The sequence below is a fragment of the Mchenga conophoros genome, linkage group LG15 (genome assembly GCF_057382185.1).
Source record: "Mchenga conophoros isolate Kocher_MC1m ecotype Shallow Benthic linkage group LG15, M_conophoros_male_GT1.1, whole genome shotgun sequence".
Classification (NCBI taxonomy): Eukaryota; Metazoa; Chordata; class Actinopteri; order Cichliformes; family Cichlidae; genus Mchenga; species Mchenga conophoros.
In genome coordinates, this window is record NC_140540.1 from 10,485,172 (window position 1) to 10,502,122 (window position 16,951).

The following is a 16,951-nucleotide window of genomic DNA, read 5'->3' on the forward strand; positions in this document are numbered from 1 at the left end:
AAATTCCTGACAGCAAGATAAAAAAAAACTGAACTTGTTTTAGGCCAAACAGGTCAGACCTACTGTATCTATTTAATACCTCTGTCCTGTCTCGTCTTTTGATTTGCCCTAACAGGGTTTTCTTGAGAACTAAATCTACTTAGGATTTATTGTTTCTTATTGTTCCTCATCATTGGAAAATTATAATCCATTCACCTAATCTCTTACTACCTCCCTCTCTTTTAGATCATATTCATCAAGATCATCCCCTCTGACAGAGCAAGAAATCAGCACAACGGGGAGGTCTAAAGAGATATCGTACTGGAACAAGGGGGTTTCTTCCAAATCAAATCAGGTTCCTCTGATGTAATCAAGACGAGACGCCAGAGACGACCGCATAATCTCCCAGGGACATGCTTCCCTTGCTTGCCACGTTATTAAAAAATGAGGAGGAACAAATCTTTAGATTGAAAGACTGGAAAAATGGAATTATAATAAATCGGGGGAATCTGGGGCAAGGTTGGATAAAGCCTTCAGATACAGATGAGGGGCAAATCTTCACAGTGGTTTGTGCTTGTATGTGCGTGCATGTGTACGAGAAAGCGAGCAGGCACGCGCACATGTACTGTAATGTTTGGGAATGGTTGGTTATGAAATATTTCAATTTGCTCAAGATCAAGTACCTGACCTGAGCTTGTCTGCACTAGTGGGGAAAAAACAAAACAACCTCCCCCGAAAAAAAAAAACCCCCACAGGAGTCCTAGTTGTCCAATCAGATAATCTGTCTGTATCTAAGGTGGCTTGTGGACTGTGATGCTTCCTGAATGGGTTCTCAATCACTTGAGGCTGTGCTTACAATAAAGCACCACATGATGGCACAATGTGACAAATGTGGATGCCAGATAGAAAAGGAAAACTCTCTCTCTCTTAATCTGGGCATTCATGATCTCCAAGATGAATAATGTCCCACTTTTATTACACAAAGTAATCAAATATTATTATAGCTAAATGTTTAACTTTATTATTTTTATGGTAACTTCAAAAAACAGCGCCCACAACTCAACGACTTAACCTGTACCACAGCGTGAGCATCAAGTGTCAAGACCTTCCTGGCCTTTACCACCAGATGGCCTTGTTGAATTGCACTTAAGAACATAACACTGTGGATCTACTGCAGGCCATACATATGTCTTACACCTTTCTTGTGTATTCATAGTCCATTAAGATATGCAGCACAGGAAAGAAAAAACTGAAATAGTGAAATAACTGAAAATAAGAGAACTGGTTATTGTTCCAATACAATGATTAGCTATACCACAAATTAAAAGGATTAAGAAACTCTTAAAAGCAACACCTTCTGCACAGGTGACTGAACAACCAGTCGTGGTTATTATATAGTTAACTAAAACTAAGCTCAAATAATTAGATAATCAAAAATAAAAACTTAAAAGAAAATAAACACTGACCAATATAATATTTTTAATAAATCAAAACTAAACGAGACTTAACAAACTTAATGAAGAGAAATTTTATATTCATACGTACCCAGCAGGTCCCTGAGATCATGTGATTGGGGCCTGCAGGCTGTGCAGGATCTCTCCCACTGAGCTTAAGAACTTTTGACTCTGTGGTATTTGTGCCATTTATACTGAAAGGTGATACATAAATGAAACATTACTTTACCTTTTACTTTCAGAAGGAGCCAAATCACTCTGATAACTAAATTAAAAATAAATTGGTTATGATTCTCACTTATAAATTTAAAGTTAAGTAAATAACTGATCTACGCACACCGGTCACTTCACTTCAACAACTCATCAACACTGGTCAGAGAAGACCAGACTGCTCTGAAAGGAAGGCCACACCAACTCAAATAACCTCCTGTTACAACCAAGGTATGCAGAAGAGCATCAGTGAATGCACAACAAGGAAAATGAGCTACAGCAGTAGAAGACTACACTGGATGATACTCCTGCCAGCTAAGAAGAGGAAACTGAGGCTATAATTGGCACAGGCTCACCAAAATTGGACAAAAGAAGAATGTGGTGTATCCTGCCCTTTATTAACGCCTCGGCCTCATGGTAGTGCTGTAAAGATGTGGGCGACATTTTCCCTGGCATACTCAGATGCTCTCCACAAACACCAGAACAAGAAACGTGGGACAAAAGTCTGTGAGCAATGTTTCCAGCAACTTAGCAACGCTGGGGTTAAAGAAAGCTCAACGGCACTGAAGATGTATCAGAGAGAAATGTATCGGTGAATTTGTAAAACATTACTTGACGCCAAAGAGAATCCATACCTTTCACGGAGATGAAGAGCTCAACATCACACCTGCAGGAATGCGGAATGTTTCACGTTAATCATACTAATTTCCTGTTAGGTGTAATGTTGTGATGTTGATTGTCGATTGTTACTCGTTTAACTCCGTGTCCACTAGGGGCGATGTTGCACTCATTTTTGGTTGCTCCACATATCTTTCAAAAACCTGGGGGGGTGGGGAGGATGGGGTGGACAAGTTCAGTGATGAAGACATTTACACTTGTGAGGGCATGAGTGACTTTTGCCAAGAGGCTTAACACTTTAATAGCTGTAAAATCGCTGTGTAGCTCCGAAAACCCATCGGCTGCTTGTTTGCTGGGTCCATTCTGTGCCTGGATGCCACTGTGAACTATTATTGGGATGGTAACGCCCTAACACTTGATGCCACATCCCCCTTCTCTTCCAAGTCTCTGGGCTCATTCTGAGAGAAGACACCCCGGGCAGAAGGCACAATGATGGGCAGCATCAAAGGACTCGAGAGGTTTGACAGCCCGGGGAAGGGACGAGGGCTCCGGGTAACCAGACCATTTAAAGTTGGAGAGCTCCTGTTTTCCTGCCCAGCCTACTCCCACGTGCTGTCAGTGAAAGAGAGAGGCTGCTACTGCGAGTTCTGCTTCACCAGGTTAACACTTTGGCAGTGCATCTTTTGCTCACCTCATTAAATGTATACATATATAAGCGCATTCTCTTAGGAAATTACAAAGCCACTGTGATGTTTTGTTTTGCTTTTTACTGGAAATGTGCTTATTAGTAGTTAGGACGATGTGAATTGTAACTAATGCACTACTCCTTTTTCCTGCAGGATCATATAAATTCTGCATATTTAAACACAAATATCGGTGCTTGTGCTGTCTGACATTTTTGTTTCTGCATGCAAGAAATTTGAATAAATGACTGCCAGTGCATCTTCTGAGCTGCCAGGTTGCAAGACGTATTGGGGAGAAAATGTAGCTTGATCATAAAAGTTAGCTTCACAGTTACAAACAGATGTTGAATGGCCATTTTAACATCCTATTTACACAATAATTGTCATAAATAGAGACCCTAAATCAACCACCAGAATCTGTTATGCCATATTCAAAAGCCAGCATCTCATATAAGCCCCAAGCTGCAGGTTTAATATTTGTGTTTATTTTGACAGTCTAGTAAGATCTGGCTAACAAAATGTAGAGACTGTTGGTCAGTTGCCAAGTGTTTTAGGAATTAAAAAGATATTTTTACTATTTCTAGAATTTTATTTTGAAAGTCTGTCAAACTTCTTGTAACACAGGAAGTTCCTTTAACTTTAGTTTTTGGCACTTAAAATTGTAAAGTAGCAAGAGTAAAGGTATGCCACATTATACATAGCCTGTTCCACAAATTTGCAACATATATGCAATTTAAAGTGAAAAAATATAGTCTGGTAATATGTTATCACAGTGTCCGGGCTTTAATCATGTCAATCTAAGAGATGTGTGACATATTCTAGCAGAAAAGTAGAAGAAAAGGGGTTTGGAATGGCTTTTAATTAACTTTCAGTTTGGAAACAGAACCTGTGGAGGCAGATCTGTTCATAAATTGGTTCGACATACTGAAAGATCATTGTTGATCAAGAACCATTAAAATCAGTTGTGTAAAGCTTGCTTTAACTCAACAATTGAGCAAAAGACAGCATCCTAGAGACAACGTCCTTTGTGACTTGCTCAACTTTACACAGTTCAGTGGTAAGTTGACCCCTGAGTTACAGTTGCTCTTTGCAATAGGTAGTTTTAGTGTGTCATGCTTTCCCACTGGTTGCTCCGGCCCGTAAGTGCCTTATGTAAACCTAGTGTGACTGCGGATGGTAAGAGCCTCAGAATTATACTGGTGAACTTTTTGGCAGCTTTACTGATTCAATGTGTTAAAAAGACAGCTGGCCTGTCAGAGGGTCTGCTCTATTAATACCACAGTAGGTTTTAAAGCCCTCCATTGCTATCAGTTACAACAAGCTACTAGCAACTGCTATTTCATGTGTCAAAGTTATGGAGCAAACATTTAAATGTCTATACATGCACAACTGAATACTATTATGCTACTACAATTCAGTATTACATAACCAGATGCATTCTTGTGGATATGTTGGCCCTTTGAAAATAAATGGTGCAAAGATGTGTACGGTCTCAGGGTGATTTCTTTTATATCAACTCAGTGCCATCCGCAGGGTAATAAAAAAAAAACTGTTTTTGTAATTTATAGGACACAGCATTTGGCAAGATGTGGGAAGTGCAAGAAAGCCTTCTACTGCAATGTGAAATGTCAGGTAAGAAAACATCCTGCAAAGTCACAGCTCTTGTGTGAATTCTTTAAAGTGCACTGCGCAATAATTTAAAAAAAAAACACATCTATATTAAAACTTGGAGCTTAAAAAGTCTATTCCAGTAGTCATAAAGCCAGGGTACATCGCTGACAGGTCGCCTGTCCACCAAAGGGGCCAACACATGGAGAAAGCACAAACCCACAAGCACAAACCCTCACATCTCATACTTACAGCCAAAATAGATCTACCAGTTGGACCGTGGGAAGAAACCTACACAGGCATGGGGCCTCTTTGAATCATTCGATTTGAACCCAGAACCCTCTTGGTTTGCTAACCACTGTTCCATGCACTGCATTCACTACATATGTCATCATTATTTTATGGGTAAACATGACATCTAATCAATGTCTTTAGGCTCTTCAAATGTAAATCCTAAGAAGTGTAAAATGACAAAAAAAAATGTGCGACTGTAGAGAGGACAAACAAGTGGCGACACATCATCAAGCTAAGCTCTATATTTCTGCTTCAGTACTACTAAAGGTACAGTTGACAATAAGTGATAAAAGCCAAAAAGATTTTCAAATTATCCTGCTCTTGCAGCTCTGCTCTCAATGTTCCTCCCAGCAGACAAACGCAGGCATTTGCAGATGCTTCATGTGCACATATAAACAAAGTAAGTCAATTATAACATTTGATTTTATGTAAGATTGAAACCTGATTCTCCTTGGTGAAAGTCATCAGCTTAACTCATTGCACCATGAGAGCTTAGCTTATATCTTGAAAGGATTTCTACGATCTTTAGTTAAATATCTCAAAAGACCTGCTATTGGCCAAAGTCTCCCAACATTTGCTCAATTATTTTAGCCTGAAAACAGATCCCAGAGCAGGTGTACTCGTCTAGTTCTCTCTCAGACCTGTCAAATTAGAATTTAGTTTTCATATCCAGTGTCCAATGACATAAATATATCATTCATGTGTCTTCTAATGTAGTCTCAGCAGATGTACAGCTTAGCTGAACTTGGTTGTTCTATGCACTTCTATATGCATGCATAGCATGCTCTATTATGGAGTGTGTAGGATGCAGTGTTGTTTATAAAGTTGGGGACTAAGCAGATAATTGAGTGGGCCATTCCATGTTGGAGGAGTGAAGAAGCAAGGATAACATTAGATTAACAGAGTGCCAGCATGCCACCATGCTACAGCTTAATGCCACAGCTGGTGGTGTCGCTTAGGGGTTGCCAACTGTTAGGCCTTCTGTTGTAGTGGGACATAAACTGTCAATAGTTGACTGAATTGAATGTACTCACATTTCACTTGGCCATAAAGTAAAGAGGGGCTTTTTGTTTTTTTATGCTATTATTGCATTTACGCGCTCCTTAGAAAGGGGACTGGGCCATGCACAAGCTGGAGTGTTCGGCAATGGTTGCTTTTGGAGAGAACTGGTGCCCGTCAGAGATATCCAGGCTGGTGGCGCGAATCCTTGCAAAGAAGGTTGGGCAGTTAATAATACATAAAATACAATAATCTCTTTTTTAATCGCTGTCCAGAGTTTCTTAAGGTCATTTCTGCTAAACATGTCTATTTTCTGCAGAAAATGCAGAAAGAACGATGCGTTTGTGAGAAGATGTTGCTCATAGGAGAGATGCAATCACGTGAGTATTTATTTCTTTACAACACAAGGAGAAAAAACATACATGATTTCTTGATGGTGACTTGGCTGTGGTTGCTCTTTATGAACTACACTTATCTAGCCACCTGTGTAGTGTCTGTGCAGAAACACTCTACAAGTCAGTCCAAGAGATCCCTAGATACCCTCAAGATATCTCAGAGAAAAATCCACTGAGAAACACCCTCAACCACATCTATATATACCCTATAGATGTGGGTCAAGTGGTGTCCAGACTACATAACAAGTGTAAATGCTTGAACGTGAAATAGGAGCTCTTGGGAATACAGCGCAGATTGCATAAGTGTCTCTCAAGTCAAATGATGTTTGACCAAGTTAACAAGAAGAAACTTATAGTTCTTAGTGCAGTGCAAACCATTAAAAATGCATTTAGTTAATTTATGTGAAAATCCAAATAAATCATGTAAACGCAAATAGAGTTCAGTACAAGTGGATCCGTTTTTAGTGGCTTAACAAACAAACAAAATGGTCTGGTACGAGGACTGGGCTGAACATTAGTTCAGAGTTCAAAGAAATATTTAATAAAAACTCAAATGTAACCAGAGCTCAAAAATATATTAGACTTAAGCCTCGACATTACTGATAAGACAGGAAAATAATAGGAATCCACACACTTTAGACCTCTCTAGACCCATCAACATGTATAACCAAACAAAAAGAAAATCTTAGGGTGAAAAAAGCACAGCACCGTGAAACCAGTGAAACAATAAATTATTTTAAATGAAACCAAATTCTTTTATTGTAACAGACACAGAGGATGAAGATAATGAGAAAAGAGAGATGACCGAGGCAGACATTGCCAGATTCCATCGCTTTTACTCCAAACATCTGGATGTGCCGGACCACAAAGAGCTACTCACGCTCTTCTCCCAGGTAATGCGTTGTTACACCATGTAATTTTGATACAGTGAGGACCTTAAATATCAAAAATAAATGCAGGTATTGTGGTATGAAGTAGTAAAAGTTTTCTGTATCTGTCCTTGTGGCCACTGAGCTGAAAGGGGTGTTATAAAAGTGGTGCAGAGGGTGGTAAGCAATGTTCTCTCTAAGCTGGGCACGTGCGCAATTGCGCACTGCTGGCATGGTCTCTGCGCACAGAAAATCTGCGTTGCGCACAAAAAAAATCTAACCTGAATTGAAATTAAAATTAATACTTCAACAATCCTGTTTTGCAGTGTTAGTCAGTGAGTGACTGGCTGCTCCCATTTGGGATTAGAACGATGCCAACTTATCCCATAGTTCAGCCAATAATGCGTATATACGCAGCCAATCAACGCCATTGACAGGCTATGACAGCGTCCTTATGTGCCGACACCGGTGTTTTAGCTGGCAAAGCGGCGTGGCTGATGTGGAGTGAAGCCACGTTAATGACAACGTGTACAACCATTGGAGATGTGAGCAGGACAGACGGAACAATTGATGGAAAAAGTGTAGACTTTATACCAGTTTTTAAATTGTGTTGATAGGCCACGTAAAACCAGAGTAGTGATAAAAAAAAAATGCAATGTTTGGTTTTCTTCCTGAATACTATCGTTGTTTATATTTACTGCGGGAAGAAACGATAAAAACGGCGTTTTATAAGAAAAAAGACTCGAAAGCGCTCTCCACCTGTGAGCAAAAACAACCCCCACCCCCTCTTCCTTTCCTATTCGTCCAAAAAAGTACGATGTCGACCAATCAAAAAATGATATGGCAACGTGGCATCTAGTTGTTAAGAAACAGGGTGAAGTTTTAGGAGTGACGGCGGTGTTTTGAGATGTGAGAGATTTGAGACGTTTAGCGCAAAGGAGGAGTAAGACAAAGGAGCTGATAGTGGACTTCAGCACTAAGCAGGAGAGGAACTACCAGACCCCCGTCATCAACGAGTGCCCAGTGGAGAGAGTGGACAGCTTCAAATACCTCGGAGTTCACATCACGCAGGACCTGTCATGGTCCTGTCACATCAACACCGTGGTGAAAAAGGCCCGACAGCGTCTCTACCACCTCAGACGCTTGAGAGACTTCCAACTGCCCTCCAAGGTGCTCAGGAACTTTTACTCGTGCACCATAGAGAGCATCCTGGCGGGAAACATCTTAACCTGGTTCGGGAACAGCACCATGCAGGACAGACGAGCTCTACAGAGGGTTGTGCGGTCAGCTGAGCGCACCATCCGCTCCGAGCTCCCTGACCTGCACTCAATCTACAGCAGGCGGTGCTGGACCAAGGCCAGGAAGATCGTGAAGGACCTCAGCCATCCCAACAACAGACTGTTCTCTCTGTTGAGGTCAGGAAAGCGATTCCGCTCCCTGAAGACCAACACAGAGAGACTGAGGAGGAGCTTCTTCCCGCAGGCGATACGGTCTCTCAATCACACCACCACACAGTACTGACCCACACATATGGTTCTTACACACACACTGGACTTTCTGGACTTTGTTTTTGCACAACACTGGTCACTATATTCTTCATTTCCAGTTAATACTTGTACAGCTGCTGTTATTGTGTATATATTTATTTATATTTAGATTTCTTCATACATTCTTATATAGTTCTATATTGTGTATTGTGTATTTTGTTGTACAGTTATTTTATTTTCAACTTTAATTTATATATTTTATCTTATTCTTCCCAGTTAAATTTACCCTTCATTCTAATTTGTGTTGTACAGTTATTTCATTTTTAACCTTAATTTATATTTTATTCCTTCCTAGTTAAATTTACCCTTTTTAATTTTTCATATTTATTTCCTATCTTATTCATAGCCTTTCCTTTTTTGTTTTCTTTAGGTCACGAGCAGTTGTCCAAGCATTTCACTACATATCGTACTGTGTATGACTGTGTACGTGACAAATAAAATTTGAATTTGAATTTGAATTTGAATCTTGTGTAGTTAGTGTGTAGTGTAGTCAATAGTTTTGTTGTTTGTGTCAGAACAAGGAAGCGACTACTGAATGTTACAGGTGTTACAGGAGTGATCTGCTGTTGTCAGGCCTGCAGGTATCAGGCTGTTGTTCTTCTTTATCTCATAGTGGACAGAAATAATTTTTTGGAGTGGCACAAATAATTTGTGCACTACACAGGTCAATGAATAGATTTTTTTTTCATGGTAAGTGGGCTAAAGCAGTTAATTAAAAGTAATCTAACATAAATGTAAATGCTGTAATTTGATTATTTTAATAAACCATGTAACTTGGCTGGATTAGATGCCGGCGTGACCACAGTGCACACGTCTGCTGTTGCTCACAGTGGTCCAAGGGACCGCTCAGGGAGTTTGTGTGCTCGCTCAGACAAGTGAAAAATTAGAGGGAACATTGGTGGTAAGGACCCATTAATTACCCACAGCCATTCTCCACAGTCACTTGTGTTACCTCTGCATCAGTATAGGAAGGAATCAATACGGTCTGTTGATCCAAACTGGATTTTACTGACTTCTGGGTGACGTGTCAAACGCCAGCTAGTTAGCTGATAGCTAAGCCAAGCCAGCACACACAGTTGTAGTCTAATTTTTATCATAACTCTTCTCTGTTCTTCTCTTTGTCTTAAACAATAGGTTGGCTGCAATGGTTTCACTATAGAGGATGATGAACTTTCCCACTTGGGTACTGCAGTCTATCCAGAGTAAGAAAGAAATGTCACGCACATGCATATGAGCACTTTTTGATTGATGACCCAAAGGAATGGGCATAACTTTTCTTCATAAAACAATAATATATGACAATAGGAAGAGAAAGCAAAAGTCCAAGAGACTGGCTCAAAGGTCATATGGAAGTAATCAAACTATGAAATGAATTGAAATGAGCTTTAAAGTCCGAAGAGACAGTGTTACAACAGCGCGTGCTGACAACTGGAGGGGAAAAGTGAACACAGGAAGTAGAAGAGCTAAGTGAAACTGATTTTGGGATTTCCTTAAAAACAGGAATTGACTTAAATACAACCCCCCCACACCATGTAAGGTTTCAGCAGCACATATACTGCAAAGTACTTCCTTACATAACTCTACCTACTGTTGTGTCTCAGTGTTTTGTTTTGTTTTGTTTTTGATTTCCTGCACTTTGTGTTTTCTAATGACTTCTATGGATGTCAGACTTTTTATTTAGCTTTAAAAGGCAGTTTGTTTGGTTTGAAGTCACCAAAGGCCTAACTGTCCACAGGCAGCAATATGCATGATCTGTTAATGTCAGTTCACCTAGTTATTTATACTGTAGAGTAGTTCATCAGTGCAGCTGGCTTAAAAATTAGGATTAGCAAAGAGTGGTGCTGGTTTAGCTCACTGGATTGAGCAGGCAACCAATATGCCATAAGAATAATGCAGAGGCCTGGGTTTGAATCCACCACTAAAGCCATTTTCTTATTGTCTTTCTCCCAGCTTACCTGTCCTCTCTCTAATGTCTATAGGATAAAAGCTTAAATCCCCAAAATATGTAAATTAGCTTCGGAAAACCAAATCAGCATAACAATGTGATGCTAGAAGGAGAGGAGAGAAGAGAGGAGGATGAGTATACCGCCAGGACTTTTCATTTGAGCAGGGTTGTCAGTGACTTTGCTGAGTGCAAGACCCAAAAGATGAAGTTCTGATGGGCGAGTAATTTGTGTTTTTGTAAAGGATTTTAAATATTGTTACCACATGTTGAACACTCGTACTGTAATATGCGCATATGTAATACATGAGGAAGCTGGTCAATTGGAAATGATTGCTGAATGGGGAATTCTAGGATGGGGCTTCTTTGGTACAGTGACTTCATCCAGTCAGTCTGCAAGGACCTGCGGTTTACGGGCTTCTCTGGTTTGTTCCATGCTTACAGACATTGCAGTTGTCCTTATTTTACTTTAGCGAGCTAAATCTGTTTTTGGCTTGTGGTAACCTATTTGAAAAAAATGGTGGGAGTTTGTGGCACAGGCTTAAAAAAATGTGTCTGTTGCCCTGACTTCTGACTGCAGTTGTTGTTCATGATACTGATGAATAGCTGGATTATTGATTATTGTTATATGCTTTTTTCCAGCATGCAGCCCTGGTAATAACATATGTCAGTGTCATGCAAGAGCTCTGTGCAAGCACAGTTTTAGCCTTGTAGTAATACCACTTAAAAATAGTGAGTGATCATGCAAATGCTAGGAGTAATACTAAGCCTCAGTTTTTCCTTCTTATCCATAGTAAGAAGGGTTCGCTTTTGTTTAAATCACTTTCTTTCTTTTGATATCTTTCTCTCTGCACAGCATGGCCCTGATAAACCACAGCTGCCTTCCCAGCGTCATAGTCACGTACAAAGGGACATCGGCTGAAGTTCGGGCAGTGCAGGACATGAAACCTGGAGATGAAGTGAGGAAAAGAGACAGCTGCTATTAGAGGGGGTTGGGTTTTGATCTTTTTTTTTTCTTTTAAGTGTGTGTGGAGGAGTTGGCTGGCCTTCCTATGCTAGGGCAGCACATGCTAGTTATGTCAGAGTTATTTGTCAATGGAAGATTGACTGAACAACTTTTAAGTTGGTGAGAAACTGATTTTTTTTATGTTAAAAATTAAACTGTGCAATCGCAACTTATTATAATCACTTAACATTAATGCTAGAAACAGGGAAAAGAGCTAGCCTGGCAAAGGTGAAAAGGTACAATTATAACAATAAAGTTTATTTCAACTGAACTCATCTTGTTTGTTTTATCAGCATAAAACTCTTAGAATGACAAGTTACAAGTACATTACTTAAAAAAAGATCAAAGAAGAAGAACAATGTGATTGACACACCAGTCTAAAAATTGTTAAGGGAAAGGTAGAGAACAGCAACATCGCTAATGAAAAGCACCATGTCAATGATAGGTCAGTGTGTCAAGAGAAGCAGGAGATCTGGTTTGAAGGAGGGATGCAGCAGCAGATTTCAGACGGGTTATTTTTAGCAAAACCTTTGCCCTGCGTCTTAGGAGCTATGTGGCAACAAGGAAGAGAAAAAACAATGTCAATGACAGAGAGTGTGCTTTATTTTGAATGTGTGTGTTAAATCCCCTTATAGGTGCTTATCAGCTACATAGACCTCCTCTACCCAACAGATGACCGCAATAACAGGCTGAGAGAGTCCTATTACTTTCTCTGTGACTGCCAGGAATGTAAAAGCAAGTCAAAGGTAAGACCTGGTAATATGTAGAATGGAGATTAAAGCCAAAAATTAATAATATGCATCATTTGAATGGGTGCACATGTAAGAACTGGGAAATGCTACATGCCACAAGGTATGTACTCTCACCGGCCACTTTATTAGATACACCTGGCTAGTACTGGATTAAATCTCCTTTTTCCTTCAGAAGTGCCTCAATTCCTCGTGCCATAACAAGGTGCTGGAAACTCCTCAGAGATTTTGGTCCATATTGACATGATGGCAACACACAGTTTCTGCAGATGTGTCCACTGCACATCCTTGATACAAATATCCTGCTCCACCACATGTCTAAAGGTGATCTGTTAGACTGATATTGATGATTGTGGAGGCCATTTGAATACAGGGAACTCATTTTCATGTTCAAGAAACTAGTTTGAATTTATCTGAGCTTTGTGACATGGTACATTTTCCTGCTGTAAGCAGCCATCAGAAGATGGGTACACTGTGGTCATGAAGGGATGGAGATGATCAGCAACAATGCTCAGTTGGTACTAAGGGGACTGAAGTGTGCCAAGAAACTACCCCCCACACCATCAGACCACCAGCAGCCTGAACCATTGAACCATTACTTTCATGTTGTTTAGATTAATTTCTGACGAAAACATCTAAATGAAATTGAGACTCATCAGACCAGGCAACATTTTTCAATTTTCCATCAACAAGGTATTTTCACCTAGAGCACTGCTCCATTTCACACAATTCTCTATAAACCCTAGAGATGGATGTGTGAGGAAAATCCCAGTAGATCAAAAAGAAGTCCTTTCTTCCCCATTCTGATGCTCAGTTTGAACTTCAGCTGGGCATCTTGACCATGTTTACATGCCTAAATGCACTCAGTTACTGCTATGTGCTTGGATCATTAAGATATCTGCATTAACAAGCAGGTGAAGAGGTGTACTTAACAAAGTGGACAGTGAGAGTATAATTTAGGAATTTGGAAAGCATTGTTTTGACTCTCACGCTCTCTCTCCTGTCTTCATCTATAGGACAAGGCAAAGTTAAAAGTACGTAAGCAGAGTGATTCCATTGAGCCAGATGTCATCAACAACATGGTTCGTTACGCCCGGAAAACTATCAGAGAGTTCCGGGAATTCAAACACACAAAGAATATCCTTCAGTATCAATAGATATCGTTTTGTGCCTTCTACATTGTATCGTAAACTTCATAAGGACCAAAAGGTGAAGAGAACTGTCAGAGTACTGTCAACAAGTTGAAACATATCAGCAATAGTTCAGCATTCAAGCCTAAGTTCCACATTTTCCTGCTTTATTCCAGTCAGTATATTATAATTATTGTCTTACAGATGAAATAGCTGCTTGACATTTATCATTTTTAAATAATTTATTTAGCTACTGCACATTTTTACCAGCAGCAACACCATGACCGACGGGAACTACAACAACAACACATTTCTGTACCTTAACACGTTTATATGACTGTTTGCCATAAAGATAAACCCTGATATCAAAGATAAAGTCACAAAAGTTAACAAGCGTTTAACTGGGAACAAAATGAGGATTGGAGATTTACACAAGTACTGAGTTGTGACCTTCTGAGGTGGAATTCTTCTGTCCCACAGAAGCCCATTTGAATCCTTTGCCAACTATGAGCTTGTAGCCTTGACTCAGTGCCACCCCCTAGTGAGTTGCTGGAGATGTGCGAGCAGAGCCTGGAGGAAATGGGAGCTGTGTTTGATGACTCCAATGTGTACATGCTCCACATGATGTACCAAGCCATGGGGATTTGCATGTACATGCAAGATCTAGATGGAGCTATCAGATATGGCGAGAAGCTTCTCAAACCTTACAGGTATTAACATAAAAACATGTCCCCCCCCCCTCTGCTGTTCTTTCCAAATGTATTTGTTGTTGCTGTGTTTTTGTTGTTTGTTTTGTTTTGGAGGGTGGGGGTTGTTGTTGTTTTTTGGGTACTTAAAATTAGTCAGATATTACAGACTGTATTCCTGCAGGTTTCTTTATTCTGGGTAATGTGTTCATCTAAGTTTATTTGTGCCTTAATCTTCTATTTGTTTACATCAGAAAAATCTAAATATGAATGAATTATGCTCAACTAAAACCAATAAGCCACCATACATAAATACATCATTTCAGCTTAAAATCAGCCTTTTTCAAATCGCTGCATTTTATCAACCGTTATGATATTAGCTCATGTTTAAAAGCATTTTTCAAGTAGTATTTTTATTCCAATCTCCCAAAAGCTGGTATAATTTTGAAAATTTGCAAAGTTTGGGGGTTTTCTGTGTGTTTTTTTACTAACTGTACTGCATCTAAAAAGATCGGTGTTATCTTAGATGTGTCTTTTTTCTTCTTCTTTCATTTGCTTATGTGATCTTGGTCCAATGCAGTCATCTCTATCCACCTTACTCCCTTAATGTCTCGTCCGTCTACCTGAAACTGGGCCGATTGTACTTGGGACTAGAGAGGCAATCAGCGTGCACCAGCGCTCTCAAAAAGGTAACATTAGACTGTCTAAATACGAAATAAATACTAACCAGTGAACAACTATTAATAAGGTAATAGCAATGTTTTTTCTATTACACTGCCTGGCCAAATAAAAGTCACCAGCTGGATTTAAATAAACTTAAACAGATAAGCACTTATCTCTGTATAATTACTTGAAGTGATTGAAATGTCTAGGCTAACCCTAACTAACTCTTATTTCTTAAAACAACCAGGTCGGAAATGTATAATTATGTTTAATAGTAAAATCAAGCGCATTTCTACATTCACAATGTGAAGAGAGAAACAGGAATCAAACGGCTGTGTAGGCCTAAGGAAACCACTTATCAATTGGATCTGGAACAATAAAGGTCTTATGAGTCTGGCTTTACCCTGTTCCACAGTAATGAGGCATCAGGATAAGAAAAGAAGCAGATGAAGTGATGCACACATTATGGCTAGTGCCTACAGTACAAGCCTGTGGGGGGCAGTGTTAGGATTGGGTTTACTTGAGTTGGTCAGGTATTATGTGCCCAAAAGATGAGGTCAGCTGACTACCTGAATATAGAAAAGTGTTCACCTTCAGTATACCTACACATTGAAATAACATACATACAGCAATTGTGTGATGTTAATTAATAATAAATTTACTTGCATTTCTACAGGCAATGGCTATAATGGAGGTGGCTCATGGGAAGGATCACTTTTACATTGAAGAGCTGCGTAAAATGATAGCACAAAAATAAAGAGAACAAGAGAGAAATACCAAGACTGATCCATAAGGACTGCATACACTTTCCAAACTTTGTCTTATCCAAATAATTTATCTTGGTTTTTTCAGGAGTATGTCTTCACGGTTATTTATCCTGCATCTTCCTATCAGTTAGACGCAGGATACTTTTGCAACAAGCAGGTATTTATTGTGGAATTTGCATGAAAATATGACTTTGTGGAAGGTGTTTTGTTTTTTAAATCAAGTAAATAACTTTGATTTGGCTTGAGACTACAGCTGTACTTTGTAACCCAAGAGTTGAGTTGTTTATGGAGGTACGCAAATAGGAGGATCAATGCGTCATGCAATCAGGAGAGCTGCATCACCATATGGGGCCTGTTAAATAAAATTAATGTATCCCTGTGATGGTGGATGCTTCAGCACCTCCTAGAACTCCTTTTATCTGATGTTGATGTTTCACTGTGATCTCGATGCTGCACTTTTAAAGAAAATAAGGCTTTATTGCATAATGAGCAAGTACAACAGCTTCAAACATGTCTGGGGAGAGAAAACTGAAAAATGCATATACAAAACATATGTACACATATTGAAATGTATTTAGAAGTTCTGCCAAAAAAATTAAAAAAGACAACTTGAGGGGAAAAATTAAATATTAACAAACAGTGGAATGCTGTGTGAGAAAATACTGTCAAAGAGAACAGGAGTGCAATAAAACACTTAAATGTCAAGAGAGCACGAAGCTTATATTTATCAGAGAATATATACATTGAAAAAAATTTTTAATCCATGCATAGTTTACTATGTTGCGGTATTTTAAGGGTACCAAGTCAAGGAAGGAAACTATAAAAACACTTGCAGAAATCTTTTTTCACATGCCCATTATGTACAGAGTTATGCTGGACATGGCTGGCTTTGCATTACAATTCAGAGAAGCAGGAAAACATATTTAATGCAATATGGGAAAAAAAATCATTCAGAACGCAATTTTACAAACAGGACATGGCAACACATTTTTCTTCAGCTGGGTTTGGATACGATTATTAGAATTTCTTTGTTTCTACAATGAAACCTAAAAAGTAATGAATTTAGCCAAAAACCTAATCAGTACAAAGAGTGTATCAGCCCATCAGCTTCTCCCCGTAGTTACATATTACTACAATAAGGCACAAAGACACATTATACACAGCACTTGCTGCATATGGACAAAGTTGTATCACCAATTCCAGAGTTTTGAAATGTTTATGATGATAAATGATACATATATATATATATGTATATATATACATACATACATAATATATACATACATACATACATATATATATATATATATATATATATATATATATATATATATATATATATATATATATAT

General features: G+C 39.1%; 1 protein-coding gene across 1 annotated transcript; it reads left to right on the forward strand.

The window, feature by feature from the left end:
- The first annotated feature begins 2,511 nt into the window (after positions 1–2,511).
- Positions 2,512–16,862, forward strand: LOC146557800 (N-lysine methyltransferase SMYD2-like). Its single transcript, XM_085247349.1, has 12 exons — positions 2,512–2,920; positions 4,513–4,576; positions 5,954–6,064; positions 6,165–6,225; positions 7,009–7,133; positions 9,791–9,858; positions 11,455–11,557; positions 12,240–12,350; positions 13,370–13,490; positions 14,019–14,193; positions 14,750–14,858; positions 15,509–16,862. The coding sequence occupies exons 1-12, from the start codon at positions 2,751–2,753 to the stop codon at positions 15,587–15,589; spliced, it is 1,299 nt and encodes a 432-aa protein (XP_085103475.1). The 5' UTR covers positions 2,512–2,750; the 3' UTR covers positions 15,590–16,862.
- Positions 16,863–16,951: the final 89 nt, after the last annotated feature.

Bases quoted from the DNA above. Each gene is read 5' to 3' on its own strand.
- LOC146557800 (XM_085247349.1), top strand. From the start codon at position 2,751: ATGATGGGCAGCATCAAAGGACTCGAGAGGTTTGACAGCCCGGGGAAG. The intron at 2,921-4,512 runs GTTAACACTTTG...TGTAATTTATAG, and splicing joins TGCGAGTTCTGCTTCACCAG to GACACAGCATTTGGCAAGAT. The intron at 12,351-13,369 runs GTAAGACCTGGT...CTTCATCTATAG, and splicing joins AATGTAAAAGCAAGTCAAAG to GACAAGGCAAAGTTAAAAGT.